The 18,188-nt window shown below is 42.8% G+C and overlaps 2 protein-coding genes and 1 long non-coding RNA gene across 3 annotated transcripts in view; 2 read left to right on the forward strand and 1 right to left on the reverse strand.

Annotated features, from left to right (window-relative positions):
* The window catches only part of LOC123974779, a 67,931-nt gene extending 50,336 nt beyond the window's left edge, over positions 1–17,595 (forward strand). Inside the window, exon 3 of the mRNA XM_046055672.1 lies at positions 17,398–17,595. Within this exon, the coding sequence (XP_045911628.1) occupies positions 17,398–17,591 (194 nt within the window). The 3' untranslated portion in view covers positions 17,592–17,595. The remainder of the gene's footprint in view (positions 1–17,397) is intronic.
* Positions 5,962–7,639, reverse strand: LOC123975646. Its single transcript, XR_006826125.1, has 3 exons — positions 7,546–7,639; positions 7,065–7,280; positions 5,962–6,147 (listed from the first exon to the last, which is right to left on the reverse strand). It is a non-coding gene; the product is annotated as an uncharacterized LOC123975646 (long non-coding RNA).
* Positions 7,074–8,646, forward strand: LOC123975645 (trace amine-associated receptor 13c-like). Its single transcript, XM_046057300.1, has 2 exons — positions 7,074–7,286; positions 7,524–8,646. Exons 1-2 carry the CDS (start codon positions 7,111–7,113, stop codon positions 8,332–8,334), a joined length of 987 nt encoding a protein of 328 aa, XP_045913256.1. The 5' UTR covers positions 7,074–7,110; the 3' UTR covers positions 8,335–8,646.
* Positions 17,596–18,188: the final 593 nt, after the last annotated feature.

Below are 18,188 nucleotides of genomic sequence, written 5' to 3' on the forward strand. Positions count from 1 at the left end.
AGCCGTCATTGAACAGGGGAGGGGGTCTACGCCACCACTTATCCCCCACTTACAATGCTGTCCTTTCATCACTTCCCAGGAAACTCAACAAACGTAACCTATTGGCCTCAGGTGAAGATACCAACGATGGTCGTTCAGTCTTGGCCACAGGTAGTCTTAACGACTGTAACGACTGTCGTCACAGCAACAAGGAACACTAACGAACCAGCGGTATCGATGACCCGGGCCAACGACCCCACTGAGGTTAAATAGCTGAGTTTCCCTGCCAGTCAGTCAGAACTGAAGAAGTTCTTTGGATGAGGGACGAAACGTCTTCCAGTATCTTCAACCAAGTCCAGTTGCCCTTGATTTTAACCTTCGTTGGATAACTATGACCTGGATGACTGAGAATCTTCAGACATCTTTACAGTTAATGATAAAAAACTCCAGATCAGGAGAACAGTGCTGCTCAATCACTGTCACATCGGTACACCAGCCATTGTTAATACAAAAACATACACCTCCACCTATTGTTTTGCCAGAGAGTTTTGTGTCTCGGTCCGCTCTGTGCAGTTGGAAGACAGCCATCTGCAGTCCGGTATCAGCCCACACAGCCACATCTCCGCAAAGCACAGAACAGAAGATGAATAAAAGTCTGTGCAGTAGCTGAAGTTCATCCAGTTTTTTGCACAATGAGCGCACATTGGAGAGAAATATTGCAGCTAGTGGTGTGTAGAGTCCTCGCTGGTGGATTCACAGCCTGAGCAACAGAGAGCGTGCCCTTCACCAAAATGTCCAATAATTCCACTGATGACGCGAGAAAAGTGGAAAATAAATGTGCTGGAGTTGGTACCCTGATTTACATGAGATGTACATAACACACAAAAATGACACAAATCAGAGCACACCTAACGCAGAGGCAGCTATACGCAGCGCCATTTTGCATCAAGAGATTAATGATAATATTAACAATAATAATCACAATAGGACTAGTAATAACAATTGTAGCAGAGGGTGTCGAGCAGAAAAATGGGGGTAGCAGGTGACTCGCAACCACAGAAGCACCTACAGAAAGTGATAGGAGGAGAGAGGAAAGGGACGGGAAAGCACAAGACTACGAAAAGGGAAGAAGTCAAGTTAGTAACATGCATTAATGGGATGAGGTTGCATACAGAGGGAGAGAAAGAGGAGGTCAGTGCACCATGTGAAGTCCCCCAGCAGTCTGGGCCTATAGCAGCATAACTAAGGGATAGTTCAGGACTCGCACTCACACAGAGGCTGAAATGAATCCCTACATGAAGAGTCAGTATAAGAATTTTGAATCATGCAAAGCTGCCATACTGGAGTCACAGAACTACAATATAGGTCTGGAAAAGAAGTTTAATAGTTCTCCTTTAAGAGCTTTGTAAGTGAGAAGGATTTTAAATTATATTCTGGATTTTACAGGAAGCCAATGCAGAGAAGCTAAAACAAGACAAATATGATCACTTTTCCTGGTTCCTGTCAGAACACAGGCTGCAGCATTCTGGATCAGTTGAAGAGTCTATAGCCTGATAATAAGGAATTGCAGTAATCCAGCCTATTTTATGGATTCTTTGTCAATCAAAAAGGAGAACATCCAACATATTTTCAAAGGTTTAATCAAATCATATATTCTTTGAAATACTGATCACTTGGACAGTAAATGGGGAGTTTGATCACACACACGGCATGCTAAGTGGTTGTTTAGTTTTTCAGATGGGGAAATTTCTTACAGTAGGGGAAAGTAAATTACTCATTTGGTTAATTAGTGGATTTGAGTAGGGGGTTCCATTTTTGAAGGTTACCTTCATTTAGGTTTCATAGTTAAGAGTCTAGTGTCATGAAGGACAATGTTTACCTCAAAGATCATAGCAATTATTTGATCGCTGCAAGGAGCTCTAAGAGGAGAGGAATTTAAAGTAGTATGAGCAATTAAAAAAATCTGAAACGTTTACATTATTGTGTAATATAATAGCTTATGAAGAGTTTTAATCAGTTACGGTTTCTGTACAGCATTTTCATTTTAGGGAAGATGCATGCATGTTTAGCCAACAGACTAAGAGTCTAATGCCAGGAAAGATTATGAAGATTATGAAGTATAATGATTTTAAATATCTGATTGATTTCAATAAGGTTCCCAGCACCACTCGTACCGAGAGCCACTGCTTTGCATGTGAGGCACCCAGCCCATCGAACTTGGATCCCTATAAAGGAAGGAAAAAAAATCTGATCGATTCAAAAAGGTTCCCAGCACCATGCCCCTTTGCATGCGTGGCCACAAGCCCCCATGGGGGTAAATCTGACGGATTTCAATAGGGCTTGGACCCCTAAAAAGTGTTACAGCCATCCAACCTAATACACAGACGCGCCAGGATGAAGTGACTGCGTTTGCGTCTTGGCCATAAATATAAAATAGGAATATTTGCGACAGATTGCTAATAGCCTATACATGCTGTCTCCGACATACCAAACCAGCAGAAAAATAAACCAGCTATAATCCAGCCTCCTTTTTTGTTTGTTTGTTGAACTTCCTGAATAAGAGATCCTTCCAGTCTTTTTCCCTAAAACGTTTTGTAAGATCCCCATCGAACGCCAGTTGGATCAAGTGAGCTTTTCTCTGGTGTATTATGCTTCATGTGTTGCAAATGTTGGTTAGCGTTGAAAATGTGTTCTCACATGATTCTGAGGATGCCCCAAAAGTCACTCATGAAAAGTTTCAGTGCAGTAAGCACGCTTGGCATGGCGGCGAGAGGCCTAGAGTTGTGCTGCAGAATGGCAGCAGGGGTCCATTGCTCTTCAGTAAAGCGAGTCATTTCAGACTGTAAAAAGTGTCTAGCTACAGAAAACTCAGATTCCACCAAAGCTGTGTTGGTGACCTCCAGCAGCAGTTTTACCTTCTGTACATCCAAAAAGTGAGGACTGTCTGGGTCAAGGTCACACATTGCCTCAACCAGCTGGCTGTTCCATTCACTAAATCTTGTGTTCATCTCCCCGGTGATGCTGTCCAGCGTGCTGAAAAACACTCATCTGTCTCATTTCCTGTGTCCTGCTGCTGCTGACCTACAGTGCTTTCCACCAGCTACTGCTTCGGGTGTGCAGGGATGTGGCACATTCTCTTACTTTGTGGACAAGCTGCTGTTTCTGATGTGTCATTTGGGCCAGCAGCACGCTGATGTGAGCATGTACAGTGAGGTTATAATAACTTTGTGTTTCATGGGGAATCACTGATTTTCAACGCCAAGCCATGGACAAGACCTTAGACGAAACCTCACAGATAGCACAACTTCACTCAGTCACTGAATGCTTCACTCTTACTGCTGTAATGTGGAAGCGCATGGCACGAGCCTGAGAGGGTCACAGATAGCCACATAACAGCCACAAGATCCAGGAAGAACAAAACTACAGGGGAGGAGGAAAAGAAGGTCAAACGCAACAACATTGTGATTCCGTACGTGTCTGGAGTATCAGAGAAACTCAGGAGGATTTTCAACACACACACACACAACATCCCTGTGTTTTTTAAACCCAAGAACACACTAAGACAGATGCTGGTACACCCCAAAGACCGCACATCCAAACACAAGAAAAGCAATCTAGCGTATGCGGTCCAATGCAGTGAGGAATGCACAGACCTGTATATTGGGGAGACTAAACAACCACTACACAAACGCATGGCTCAACACAGAAGGGCCAACTCCTCAGGTCAAGACTCTGCAGTCTACTTACATCTGAAGGACAGAGGACACTCATTTGAGGACCACCAGGTGCACATTTTAGACAGAGAAGATGGATGGTTTGAAAGAGGTGTCAAGGAAGCCTTCTACACCAGGGTTGAGAAGCCGTCATTGAACAGAGGAGGGGTCTATGCCACCACTTATCCCCCACTTACAATGTGGTCCTTCATCACTTCCCAGGAAACTAAACAAACGTAAGCTATTGGCCTCAGGTGAAGATGCCAACGATGGTCATTCAGTCTTGGCCTTGGGTAGTCCTAATGACCATAACGACTGTCGTTACAACAGCCAGGAACACTAACCAGCGGTATTGACGATCCTGGCAAACGACCCCACTGAGGTTAAATAGCTTAGTTTCCCTACCAGTCAGTCAGAACTGAAGAAGTCCCTTGGATGAGGGATGAAACGTCTTCTAGTATCTTCAACCAAGTCCAGTTGCCCTTGACTTTAAACTTCTTTGAATAACCATGACCTGGATGACTGAGAATCTTCACAGACATCGTACTTGACATCTTTGACCAGAGGGACATGAGGAACTGAGTTAGGTATGTGATTTATGTGTAGGTTGCTCTGTCATCTGAGTTCCAGTGTCCAAACATCCCTTCCCTGGCCTCAGTTTCTCCCCTTCCAGTCAATCATGTGTTCCTTATCAGCCCCTGGGCTGGGTGTGTACCCTGTCAATAGTGCCCAGTCCAGCTTCCAGGGAAATAATTCCTCTATGTTCTTGCAGAGATTATTAACCACCTGTCTGTGGCCTCCCAGGAAGGTTTTGAAAGTCTAATGTCCTCTGCGGGATAACCCGCTGACACCCGTGCCCAGGTTGCCCCCATCTGAAGAGTCATCAGTCTTCTCAGTTCAGTGGTCTTGGGTCTGAAATGTTGGCAAAAGATCATCAGATGTTCAGCATATTTCACTCCACAGTCCTGGACTCGAGGAAGCTGTTGTGATGCTTCCTTAATCCCGCTGTACAGCCACAGTCTGTGGATCAGCTGTGCGTTTCCATTTCCTGACGCCACTTCCATCATTGGGGCTGTCATTTGGAATCTTGTAAGTGAATTGGATCTTTGTCTATAAACTGCGTTGGATCTGGTGTGGGCCGGGCTGTGACGGCTGGTGCTGTGACGGCTGGGGGTGCATTGTGCACCCCAGGGCGATTTATATGCTTCCCTGTACGGTCATGGTTTTGCGGCTCTCACTGGTTTCCCTCCCACAGCCGCTGCTGTTTACTCGGCCTGTGGGTAGATATTTTCAACAACAGGTTTCTGCTCCTCTGGCTGTCTTTCTGGCAGTGGCTGTCCTGCCGCTGCCGCACCGGCTGTAGGTTGGTCTGTGCGTGGACCAAGGGATGACTGACGTGGTCATGGAGAAACTGAGTCCAGGTCCCAATCTAGTTTGACACACTGAGATGCAGAATTGTTAGGAGTCTGTCTCTACCTTTAATTTCCTGTCCCTGTGGCTTGCTTCTTTTTTGTACCTTCAGAGTGTCTAACTGTCTAAGGCTAAAACCTGCTGCTGGAAACCCACACTGCTTTACCCACATGTCCAGCTGTTCAATGCTTCCCAAACCATAGTTAGCAATCATGTAATTAATGTTAGGAGCATTCATTACGGATTATTAAGGATCTTGCTTCATTCACAATTCAGTCAGTCATCTGCAGTAAACACATTCAAATTTGCTCACTTATTCACCCTTGTATTCCGTTAGGAAAACAACTCTAAGTAAAAACCCTTTTTACTTAAATTTAGTTCTGAGTCCTGTGACTTAGTACTAAAGGTTCTTATGGATCACAGCGGTGAGCGAGCCCCAGACACTCAGGCATCAGGCCCTCAACGTCTCACCCATATTTTGGAGGGGAGGTTTGAAGTCCCAGAGTTCCAGACTCTGACTGTACGGTTTTCACCTTCAGCTCCGAGCGTCCAACTCTTCCCACGCGTGTGATCCTGCCGACAATGCCAAAATTGTGCTGGCAATCCGAGGTTTTCAAACAAATAGCTCAGGCAAACACTTGTCTTTCTGTGAATTTTATTCAAGTCTTCTGCAGAAGGACTCACAGCAGGACACATTAAAAAACTCAGATTGCCAGCACAGGAGGTAAAGGAATCTGCTACCCCCCTATCTTTGGAAAGATATCAGCTGTCCTTTCAGCACCAGCGTGGTGGGTTCTGCGATCTTGTAGACACCTGTCAGGATTCAAAGCAGTACCCAAAAGCAGACCGGAGCCAATGGTGAATTTAAGAGGTTTATTTGACAACAGAGAGGGAATATGCGAGCTGAGGGGGATCAGGGCAAGATCCGGGTTCTGTTGGGGAGGGAGAAGTTGTGGGAGCTGGCAGGCACGGCGAGGTGGGGATAACTCCAGACAACTGTGCAGACTGGCGGGGACATGTAATCCAGGGGAACAGGGCAAATTTCCTGAAGGTGAAAGACAGAGCAAATTAGCAGGCAAACACAGAACTAACTAGACTTAGGCTTAAACTGCGATCAGAGGCTGGTGTGACGCGTGTAACTCAGGTTACACAACAATCTGGCAAGGACTGGAGAGCTGGCCAGGGTTAAGTACTGAGCGGTGAGGAGGGAATGCAAAACAGGTGCTTGATTGTGACAGAGAACAGGTGTGCCACACCGACCTGCTCCAGGAGACATAAAAGAAGACAGACAAAAACAAAACCCACCAAGCACACAGCACAAAAGGCAAAAAGCAAATCAAAAGCCACTTACACTCACACAGCCACCAGCCAGGGTCATGGTTAAGAGGGCGTAACAACTACATGGCATACTGTCGCTGTGCTTATTCCAAAGAGATGAGAGATTGTCCTGTACCCTGACCCTGTGGCATGCTACCAAAGTGCAACTGCTACTCGTTTCTCTGCAGACACTGATGACCACAGATGACAGCACAGGCCGCAACTTCTCAACAAATTTCAGCTCATTCTGATGGGCAGGGAGGTCCCAGAACAGAGCTATATTGCCAAACATACTTACTTACTGCAGTACAAATTTTAGTTTATTTGATAAAAGTTGTCCTGAATATTGGGTAGTGCACAGGATGCTCAAAGTACACTTCACAGTGTACTTTGTTAAAGGGTTGTTTTTTACATGATCTCTTTTCCAAAGGCTAATGCTGATGTAACTAGAGTCCATCCATCAGCCAAAACAAAACAAACACAACCTGTTGCACCAGAGAGTGATGAAGATGCAGATGCAGATGCAGAGCATGATGCATAGAGTGAGAGAGAAGGAAGATCAGTGTGAAAGAGAGAGACAGACAGGAGGGGAGGGAGAAGAGGGAATGAGGAGAGAGATAAATCAGCTGTATGACAGAACTTTACTGAGAAAGCTGTGTGTTCAGCAGCTCCTCCTGTCCTCCTCTCTCTGATGATGCAGAACCTGGAGGAAGCTGAACTCTGCTTTCCACAACTCCTCAACACCTCCTGCAAGAAGCATATTCGCCCTCGGGCTGAGGCAATGTTCATTTACGTTGTGCTGTCCTCCATCTCTCTGCTCACTGTGGTTCTCAACCTGCTGGTCATCATCTCCATCTCCCACTTCAGGCAGAGATAAATGTCTTAGTAGTGATAATATATTGTTGTATTGAGATCTGAGCTTTACATGCTGATGGTTTGATGAGACTTTTGTTTATTAACAGTGCTTACAACAGCCACATTTACTATATTGATACACTGGAGTTTTAACTGTCATTACTGCTTTTACAAAGACAAGTACTTCTATTGGTGATAATGTTGTTGGTGTTTGTAACATTCACAGTGATGATATTCTCCCCCCTTCAGGCAGCTCCACACCCCCACCAACCTCCTCCTCCTCTCTCTGGCTGTCTCAGACTTTCTCGTGGGCCTCCTTTTGATGCCGTTTCAAATCCTGTTAACAGAGCCCTGCTGGCTCCTGGGTGACCTGTTTTGTACTCTGTGTTATCTTATAAACTTCATCACTATTTGTTCCTCAGCCGTTACCATGGTGCTCATATCATTTGACCGTTATGTGGCTATCTGTGACCCTCTGCACTACCACACCAAAATCACTGCAAAGAGAGTTAAAATCTGTGTTTACCTGTGTTGGGGTTACTCTGTTTTCTACAATGTTTTCTTTTTATATGATCACCTAATACAACCAGGCAAGTATAATTCCTGCTATGGAGAATGTTTGGTTAACCTAATAGGAGTTGTTGACCTCCTTTTCAGCTTTATCATTCCCATCAGTGCCATCATCATTATGTATGTAAGAGTGTTTGCAGTGGCTGTGTCTCAGGCTCGTGCCATGCGCTCTCATATTAGAGCAGTCACACTGAAGCGTTCAGCGACTGTAACAGCTAGGAAATCTGAGATGAAAGCAGCCAGGAGTCTTGGTGTTGTTGTTGCTGTGTTTCTCATGTGTTACTGTCCATTTTACTGTGTGTATCTCTCAGGCAATGACCTCGTAATCAGTCCTTCATCTGAGCTTCTTATGGTTTCTCTGTTAATTTTGAACTCCTGTCTAAACCCTGTGATTTTAGCCTTTTTCTACCCCTGGTTTAGAAAATCTGTTAAACTCATTGTTACATTTGAGATACTGCAGCCTCACTCCTGTGGGGCCAACATAATGTAGAGAGAGACTGTGGAGTGACTGACACTGGACTCATGAGCTTTTCTGTGAAGAAGGAAAAGTGTTTTTATGTGCGGTTGCAGAGTCACTGAAGTATATAAATACACAAATGCTGTTTTATTTGATCTTTTGTCTATTAATGTGGTATTCATATATGCTTTGATGTTGTTTTGTCTGTTGTATCTTCATAACAATTCATGAACAGATAGTACTCCAGCCACTGCTACAGGTCTTTGAATAATCAATCACAGTGATAATCAACACAATGAAAGGAAACAAATTTATTTTCCAATATTCCAATGTCAGTAAAGTCAAACTCAGCTAGAAATGACTCTACGTTTGTGTCGTATTTTTGTGTAACATTATTGTCCATATTTAAGAATCATAAATGTCTCAAATTGTTATTTTTATTATTTGTTATTAAAGTCAAATGATATAAAAAATAAAGAGGGGTTAGGTGTTTGTGTGTTATACTACATTGTAATGTCTACATTATAATACAAAGAAATTTAATAATTAAATTCCATTCAGAGTTTTTTATATTTGACACAGAATGGTCAGCTCGTTCTTATCTCAGGGCGTCCAGTACCAACACTTTCAGGAAAAGCGTCTCACGGAGACGCACCGGGTGCGTTTCTAAGAGTGTTAAGGGTGTTGACAGCCCCCTGAAGCCCCTACCCTTACCATAATCATCAGAAACGTCAGAAATGTTTGTACCTAAACCTAAGTCACTGACTTTATGCATGTCGACCGGTTAACCTTACAGCTGCGGGTGCGGTTAGCCTCCTTTGTGTTGCTGCAATGCAGCAAACGGGAGCTTTATATACGCTAAAGTTACCCTTTAGCGTAAAATCCTTATGCTTTGTCACGCTGTCTGAAAGCATCAGTTATGACTCACTGAGATGAGAATGCGTTGGAATGGTGATAAAAAATGCTTTCAATGCATTGATACAACTGAATTAGATATGTTGTGTATTAAATTATGGTCTGTAAGAGGTTGGACTAAACAAAACCACATTGAGACTGCAATGCAGATAAAACATGAGGTCATCTGACAGAGAAAGGAACATGTCATGGAAAATGGGATATTTCCCGTTGCAGAAATGAACAAGTAAATAGATTACAACATCTTTTGGTTGATTTATTGAAGGAGGAAAACAAAGAAGTACATAAAACAAAGAAGCTGGGTCAGACATCTACAACCTAGGGCAGTATCAGACATCTGAGGAGCTGAGGACAAACATATAAAGCAGGGAGACTGCCTCCTCACACAGTGGCCTTGAAAACTCCATTTGCCATGTTAATGGAGAGTTGTGTTGTAGTCAAGACCGCACAAACCAAGACCAAGTCAAGACCAAGAATGTGGGAAAGCGAGACCAAGTCAAGACCAAGACCGGTTCCCCATATTTCATGACACATGAATCCGTTCTCATCTCAGGGCGTCATATAACGACGATTTGAGAAAGAGTGACAAAGCTTAGTTATTTTACACGCACCGGGTGCGTCTCTATGGGACACTTTCGGGGCGTCTCTATGGGCCTTTCCGCAACTAGACCCTCGCCACTTCCACTCCGACACGGAGTGAACTGTGGTCGAAGTCACCCTCCAGGCCAAATCAAGCTCCCTAACCCGCATAGGGTCTAAATACAGCGACAATTTTCGGACGAACTACCCTCTCTCCCCAGCATACATAGGATCTGATGTTACCGCTGCACTCAATGCTATAGTATGTGTATCAAATAAACAACAGTGGTTAGATTAAGATTTAGGATTGATGTTGAGGAAAAGTGTGATTTTTGCAATAACGAAACTAAAAGCATTTGTCATTAATTTTGTGTTTGTGTTAGTGTCGAATATGTCTTTTAGAATATGACTTTATATATTTACGAAAAAATCTTTTATGAAAAGATTGATATTCATTGTAAAGAAAAGCCTATTTATTTGAACCTCTTTAACTTAGCCTATATGAAAAATGTTACATTCACAAATACAACATTTAAATATAAATCCTATGGGCTACGTTGTTAACCTGTGAATGGTGACGTGACAATGAAAGGCCCTATGAGACGCTCTGGGGCATCCTGTACAGACCGGAAGTGCTAGTTAGCTAGCGGTAGCTAGCTAGCTAGCTACGTTCGTGGTAAAGGTGTTGACAGCCCCCCGAAGCCCCTACCCTTACCACAACCATCAGAAATGTTAGTACCTAAACCTAAGTCACTGACTTTATGCATGTCGACCGGCTAACCCTACACCTGTAGCCAGGGGTGTAGCCTCGCTTGTGTTGCTGCAACGTAGCAAACGGGGGTGTTTCATACAGACGCTCAAGGGTACCGTTCATAAAATCCTTATGCTTTGTCATGCTGTCTGAAAGCGTCAGTTATGACGCATTGAGATGAGAATGCGTTGCAAACAAAATGTGGAACGAGATCATAGGTACTTCTCAAATTGATCTGAAAAATCCACATTCCCATTAAAACACCCACATACAAATACTTTGAGCTGAAATCAATGTAAGCATCTTTATTCAACACTCCTTTTCTATGCTTACCATTGCAGGGAGGGGTGACAGACGTTAACGGTAACAACGCATTTTTAAAAAGCGTCATTGGTTGCATTCAAAGCAATATGTTTACATCCAATTAAAGTTAGGATGTTAACAAATAAATCAGACAATGCTCAAGCAATTTGTTGATATTCCTAAAGTTGTGGTCTTGACTGGTCATGAAATAAAATCCTGAGTCGAGTCCGAGACAAGACCAAGTTCATCAAAAAGTGGTCTTAAGAACATTTGAGACCAAGACCGGGCTCGAGTACTACAACACTAATGGAGAGGCATAAGACATAACAATTTCACAGATGCTCATGCAAACACAAAACCTGCCATGTCCTAGTGGACATGTTTTTACTTGGGCCCAAACACCTTCAAGATGTATTATTTAGTGACATTGTGGTGGTCTTTGATCAGGACATGTCATTCAGCTTGCACATTGCACAAACTTCAAGAACTGCCCTCTTTGACTTACGTAATTACGCTGAAATCAAGAACATCCTGTCCCAAAATGCTGCTGAAAAACACATTTCTTACTTCCAGGCTTGACTATTGCAATTCTTTACTAACGGACAGCAGAATTGAGTCTCTTAAGCTTCTCCAGCTGATCCTTATTCTAGCGCGTGAAATATAGAATAGAATAAAAAAAATATCTGCCTACGTACAAAGCTGTCAATGGCCAGGCACCGTCTAACCTCAAAGAGCTCATCATACCTTACTGCCCCACTATAGCACTGCACACTCAAAATGCAGGGTTGCTTGTGGTGCCTAATGTCTCTAAGATTAGAGTGGGAGCCAGAGCACTCAGTTATCAAGTGCCTCTATTATGGAACCAGGTCCCAATTTGGGTTCAAGAATCAGACAACATCACCGATTTTAAGACTAGACTTAAGACTTTTCTGTTTGATAAAGCTTTTAGTTAGGGCACGATTGAGCAAACTTACAGTTATTAAATCGTTTTTATTATTTTATTTTGTTGATTTTATTCTGATTGTATTATCATGTGCCATCTGTATTTTGTATTTGTATTTGATCCTACTCTGTTTTTATTTTGTAAAGTGTATTGGGACCATGTCTTTTGGTAATTTATGCACTTTAAAGAGAACTTGTTTGATTGATTAATTGGTAAAGTCAGGAACAAGTATCTTTATGTACTTGTTTAAGACAGGTTAAATACCTAACTACAATAAATAACTACAAACACTTCAAGAGAGTCTGAGTAAATGATTCCAGTATTGGTGCCACACCATTGCAACAGTCATTTGCCCATCATGGGGCCCAACCAAAAATGAGCTGTGGACCCCTAATGACTCTTTTTGTGGTAATATGGTCAAACATAAATGAATTCAACAATATGTACAGTGTACATTTTGACAAAGGCCCATTTTCAAAACAGATGTGCCTAATTGTCTGTTGTAATTGAACATAATATACTTGCTTAAACAATTGTAAGAGTAGTATAGCTTATTTGGAGAATAGTCAATACTTAAAGTGTACATGGTGTGTGTGTGCTTAATGATTGTGTGGTCAAGAAAGAGAGGGAGTGAAGGTGAAAAAGATGTGAACGGACGAGTGTTAGCGATCGGAGCACAGAGGAGAATTTAGAGATGAAGTTGTCAGGTGGTAGTGAATGTACAGTGGTGGTGGTAATTTGTGCACAAGTAAATGCTGCAGCTCCTCAAGACCAACAGAACTCTCATGTATTGTTTCCTAACTGCTGGGGGGAGTGTAGGGGGTTAGCTCCGAAGACAATATCGACTTCGGCCTTGTAGAGCCCTTTCAACTTTGTGAAGAGATATTGCCCCTCACCAAGAAAAACAAGCAGAGCCCAAGTTTCGACAGCCTCCCCTGAAAGCTTGCTGTGCTTCACCTTAAAGCCAAAGTTCAAGATATGAGTATTCAAATAAACTGGAAACACTGTATGTACTCGACAACAGAGCACAGGAAAGCGTATTGCCTCTGTGCCACTACATCACTATTTACCCAGATATCTGACCTCCACTTCAGATATCACTTGTAAAGATTTCGAGAGTTCCACTGAGCTTAACACAGAAGGGTTGCTCCAGCTGGCATAGCTGCTATGGATTCAGTTTGTTCACCAATGACCTTGGCTGCATTAACCTGGTGCAACGTGACGTCATGACCGCCAAGCCAAATGGTGTGGGAAAACAACAGAGTACTGTCCAACAGATACAACAGAGCTTGGAGGCATGACTGGCCATCCACAGCCACACATTAGGGCTGACCCCAAATAGTCAAAGATTCGATGCTTCGATGGGCGGAGCCTGATTTGACTGATCTCACAGCTGAAGCTTCGCAGCGAAACAAGGATCATGCCATTTTGGCCATAAGGGGGTGCTCAACATCTGATTTTACATAGAACTTCTAGTTTTCTCCCAATAAGTTAATATACAGCCTATTACAATATACATTTCAACATTTAATGCTGTAAATAAACAGTGTAAAAAGAATAAAACTTTCAATAAATGTTTTTAAAGTGCGTAAATAGATCCAAAATTCTAATCCTAACCTGGGTCGTCAGTACGCATGTGTAGCCAATGCGTTTATGTGTGTAGTGGCAAAAGAGGAACACTTGGGTGACTGTGGCTCAGGAGATAGAGCAGGTTGCCCATTAATTGGAAGGCCGGCGGTTCAATCCCTAGCTCCTCCAGACTGCATGTCGAAATGTCCTGGGGCAAGATTCTGAACCCTGAATTGCCCCTGGGGACTGTTCCAGCAGTGTGTGAATGTTAATTTCTGTTTGAGCACTTAGGTTCAGTGTGTAAATGGTGGATGCAGTGTAAAAGTGCTTTGAGTGGACTATAAAGGCGAATTTGCATTCGCTCAAGAGCCCCAGCTTCACTGGTGTTATGCCGAGTTGTCCGCACCTCTTTTGGGTTAATTTATCACCGTTGATTAATCAGACAAAGAATATTTTATTGTTTTAAATAGCTGACAACTGTCGCGATGTGCATACATACTCTGCACAAGACTGGTGAATGACAGGCGAGAGAGAGAGAGAAAAGGGTGTTCAAGAAGCCTCAGTTTAGCTGGAAATTTACAGAGACTGCAGCTCTGCAGCTTCTCAAGATTAACGCAGAGCTACCATGTGTAATCCTGTCTGGAAACAGGTACATTCAGATTATATAGAGAAAAAAATGATTTTGACGTAAGAGTAAATTTTTTGACCAAGAGTACATTTTGTTTAGTTTCTATACTATTGCCGATAGAATTGGATGACTTATATTTGATTGAAATGTAGTTTCTTAGGTAACGTGTGATGCATTTTTTCCTTTCTAATTTCAAACCACTATGCTAATACAGCTCGCTAAACATTGGCTGACAAGAATGGGGAAGGTTGTTATACTTCTTTAAAGTGTTACAACCATCCACTATACATACAACAAGGGACTTTCTTGATTATAATATTTTACAGAGTGCCCTTTACAGTCTGGGCCCACCAAGCCAGCACTTCAGGGTTACCAGCCTTCATTTGTCAGGTCTGTGACCAATACTCCCCATTCACACATTGTTCACATGTTGGCATATGTATCGGCACTCAATCTTTTCCATACTCCGTCTCTGCCAGTGGAGAGGGCAGAGAAGCGTACAGGCAGAGTAGTGCCTGTGCGCAAGAAAAAGTCCCAATACGCCAAAGAGTAAAATTTAGAAGTGCCGGTACTGTGTAACGGTGAGTACCAGCCCACTTCAAGTGACTCTGATTAAGAATATACACACATTGACAAACACAGACACACACCTCTTTTTTGTTAGACCTAAGGATGTACAAATATGTTTTTTAATTAGGTACATTTTAGTAGTATTTATTAAGTATACTGTTAAATGTGTTCCCACAAGGTCAGTAAACAGGGTAGGCGGCTATTTAGGACTCTGCTGTTAATTGAAGTTTTAAACTGTCACCTGTCACCTGATATTTGTGTTTCCTTTTCTATAAAGTAATTTTCTCAAATAGCCCCAAAAAAGCCCAAATACCCCCAGACCCCCAGTGATAAAAATCATAATAAATTTATTTATATGGCCTACGATATTTATTAATTAAAATGCAGCTCAATGATTTATAGGTAAAGTAGGTAGAAGGTTCAGTTTGGCAAATGGCATAACAAGGTAGCAACAGAAAATGACACAGTTGATAGAGTTACAACATACAAGTAGGTTATTTACTCCGTACTTCTTTTTTCATTAGAAAACATATCATATCAGGTCATTAACACAGAGTCATGAGTGGCAGTAAACAGTTCCAACCCCCCCCCCCCCCCCACACACACACAGTTCTCTCCTTTAATTTGCCTCTAGGGACTGAACAACTCACAGTGTAGTTCATTACTCAGCCTCTGCCGTATCACTGTAATCAGAGGTGCTAAAAAATCAAGATCCAACATGATGCAGCCTCCAGAATACATGGTGTAGTCATTGCTAAGAGACCCAACCTTCATCAATGTAAACAGCTTTTTTAGTTGAGGTCTGTTATATTTAAACATTTAGGATGCAGCCTTTCCAACAATTGCTTAAAGAGTTAGTTCACCCAAATCACACACAAAAATACACTTTTATAAGTAACATCTATTTTTTCATGGCAGACATTTTGACTACAGTGTCCAGCCATACAGACAGTTTTGGTTTTATTTGTCCAGGTGTCTGGGAACTCTGGATAATCATCATACCTCTGTCTCCCTGTGTTCTCTACCACTAACAGTCTCTACGTAAACATTTTTTTATGTAGTGAAGTCTCCGTGCAATCCTGGGTAACTCGGACATGAATTCTGGAAGTGAGGGGAAGGATTTTGATTGATTTGGATCTTTGATTCTCGGTCGGTAAAATAAACTTCTTCTAGAAGCGCATTTGTGAGGTCCGGCACAGATGTTGGACGTGAAGGTCTGGATCGCAGTCTCCGCTGTAATTCATCCCAAAGGTGTTCCATCAGGTTGGGGTTGGAACAGGAAGAGGCCATCCCCAAACTGTTTCCAAAACGTTGGGAGCATGAAATTGTCCTAAATGTCTTTGTATGCTGAAGCATTAACAATTTATTTCACTGGAACTAAGGGGCCAAGCCCAACCCCTGAAAAACAACCCCAAACCATAATCCCCCCTCCACCAAACTTTATACAGTAAGGCAAATTCCTTTGTTTTTGTTGTTCACTGAAGACATTTGGGTTTAAGATCAAAAGATGAGACAAGAGTTCAGAATTTCAGCTTTTATTTCCTGGAAGGGAAAGATTATTTCCAATTCTCTCTCCTTCTCCCTGGGTCCCGTTCTACACAATTTAAGAATGCTGAGCTTGTAGCGGGGAGAGGGAGGAGTGTCAGCGCTGTTAATGGAGTTTCGCGATTACCGACGCGATTCAAACTTGATCTCTCCAACCCGAATTGTGAAAAACAGGCAGTGGACAAAACCACTGTGAGGCAACAAGAAACTCAAAATGTTTCTAAACTTAAAACGCACTTTTATCGCCCAATTTGCATTTTTATTGTTTTGCTACTTATCAGAGGTGTAATGTAACAAATTACAAATAATTCGTTACTGTAATGTACTTTTTTCCCGGATTTGTACTTTACTTGAGTAGATTTCAAGTTGTTGCAACTTTTACTTAGCTACATTTCTAAGGTAAATAAGTACGAGAAATTTTTACTCACTAAAAAAAAAGAGAAAGAAAAAGAATAAAACTATGCAGCGCACCTGAGTGGAGCAGCAGGGAAAATAAATATAGGTTTGTCAACTCAATGCTAATCTTCGCTAAGCTGATGCGACACCGGCATATGCAGTGATAGGCCTATAAATCAAGTTTACAACTTTGATGAGAGGATGAAGAGGGATTATCCATCTGGGCACAAGAAGAGAAAAACTCAATGACAGTAACACAGAAGTCAGGTAAACTTGTGTTCTCTCCTCTCTGATGTCGGCAGATAACACTCCTCGGAAGCACGTCATTTTAAAACAAGACAGTGATTATCTGTCTCTCAGTCAAGGTTTAGTTAAAACTCTGGACTAATGCAAGATGGGAAGCAGTGGACTGACTATTAACTATTAAAATGTTGATTAGATGGGCATACTAGGTGATATGGATGAACATCTGTCAGTAAATAATAAGCATCACATATTTAGTAAAGTCATAGTGTTGTGGTGGCGGCCCGGCTGACGGTGAGTGTCCTGTTTTTTTCTCCTTTTCTTCAGTTACTCTGCTTTTTTCTTGGTTTTCTCTGTCTGCCTCCTGTGTTTTCTCCCCTGTGTGTGCTCTCTCCCTCTGCTCCTGAGCCCAGCCAACGACCCGCACCTGCACCTCATCAGCCACCTCGTCAGCCTGCCACACCTGCCAGTAGTCAACCTCACCCCTGCCTGCATTTCAACCCCAGTTCTCCACACCATTCTTGCTTGATCGTCGTTGCTCCATACCCGGTGCTACCTCTGCGTTCAGGCTCTCATGTTTTTGACTTCTGTCAATTTCCCTGTGCTTTGTCGCTGCTGTCACTAACCTTGTCTCTTTGTCTGCTTTCCTCCCAGGTTCACTCACCCTCTTCCTCCGTTTTGTCGGCTGGGCTCACCCTCCAGTCCTCTCCTCTCCAGGCTTCCCCCACGGTGTCCTCCCTGTTCTCCCTTGCCTCCTCTCTTCCTCGGCCCCAGTGTTCCCCGGCTCTCTGGTCCCAGTCTCCCCGGCATCCACCTCTCCCTACACTCCATCCCTCACCCTTCAATAAACCTCCTTCCTCTGAGCTCTGCATTTGGGTCCTCTCTGTCCCCACACCACCGTAACACATAGTACATAGTATTTTATATATCCGAAATCTAGGGGAGCCAGTCGAAATTAATGTAATGTGCACCTGTATATCACATCCACCTCTGAAATGTACATAATAACAGTAATGGTAATTTTTCTCAGATGTACAGCCAGCATCAGATACAAGCAGCTCAGATCCTAACTGAAAAGTTGCTGCTCCAACAAATGACCAAGCAGATGGGTCCCCAGTCTTCAGACTTCATGAGGACTGAATTAGTGCGCAGAGGTCCCTTCAAGCCAGTACTGGACTCTTCAAGAAGAGGTTTCCATTCAGGCTTATTACATAGACTGACTGTTTTAATGATTGTAGTGAGAACACTGCAGTGTCAGGTGTGACTGTTCAGCAATGGCAAATTGTTTACATGGCTTTTACTTAAGTATGATAATTGAGTACTTTATACAACACCGCTACTTATAGTATTGTAAGTATATAACATTGTATTATTTAGTGATATTTTTGGGGGGTGACAACCCTCAGATGGGGTGGGTCCTGAACCCCCCCCGTGATCTCCTGGCT

The sequence above is a fragment of the Micropterus dolomieu genome, linkage group LG08, assembly GCF_021292245.1.
Source record: "Micropterus dolomieu isolate WLL.071019.BEF.003 ecotype Adirondacks linkage group LG08, ASM2129224v1, whole genome shotgun sequence".
NCBI classification, from domain to species: domain Eukaryota; kingdom Metazoa; phylum Chordata; class Actinopteri; order Centrarchiformes; family Centrarchidae; genus Micropterus; species Micropterus dolomieu.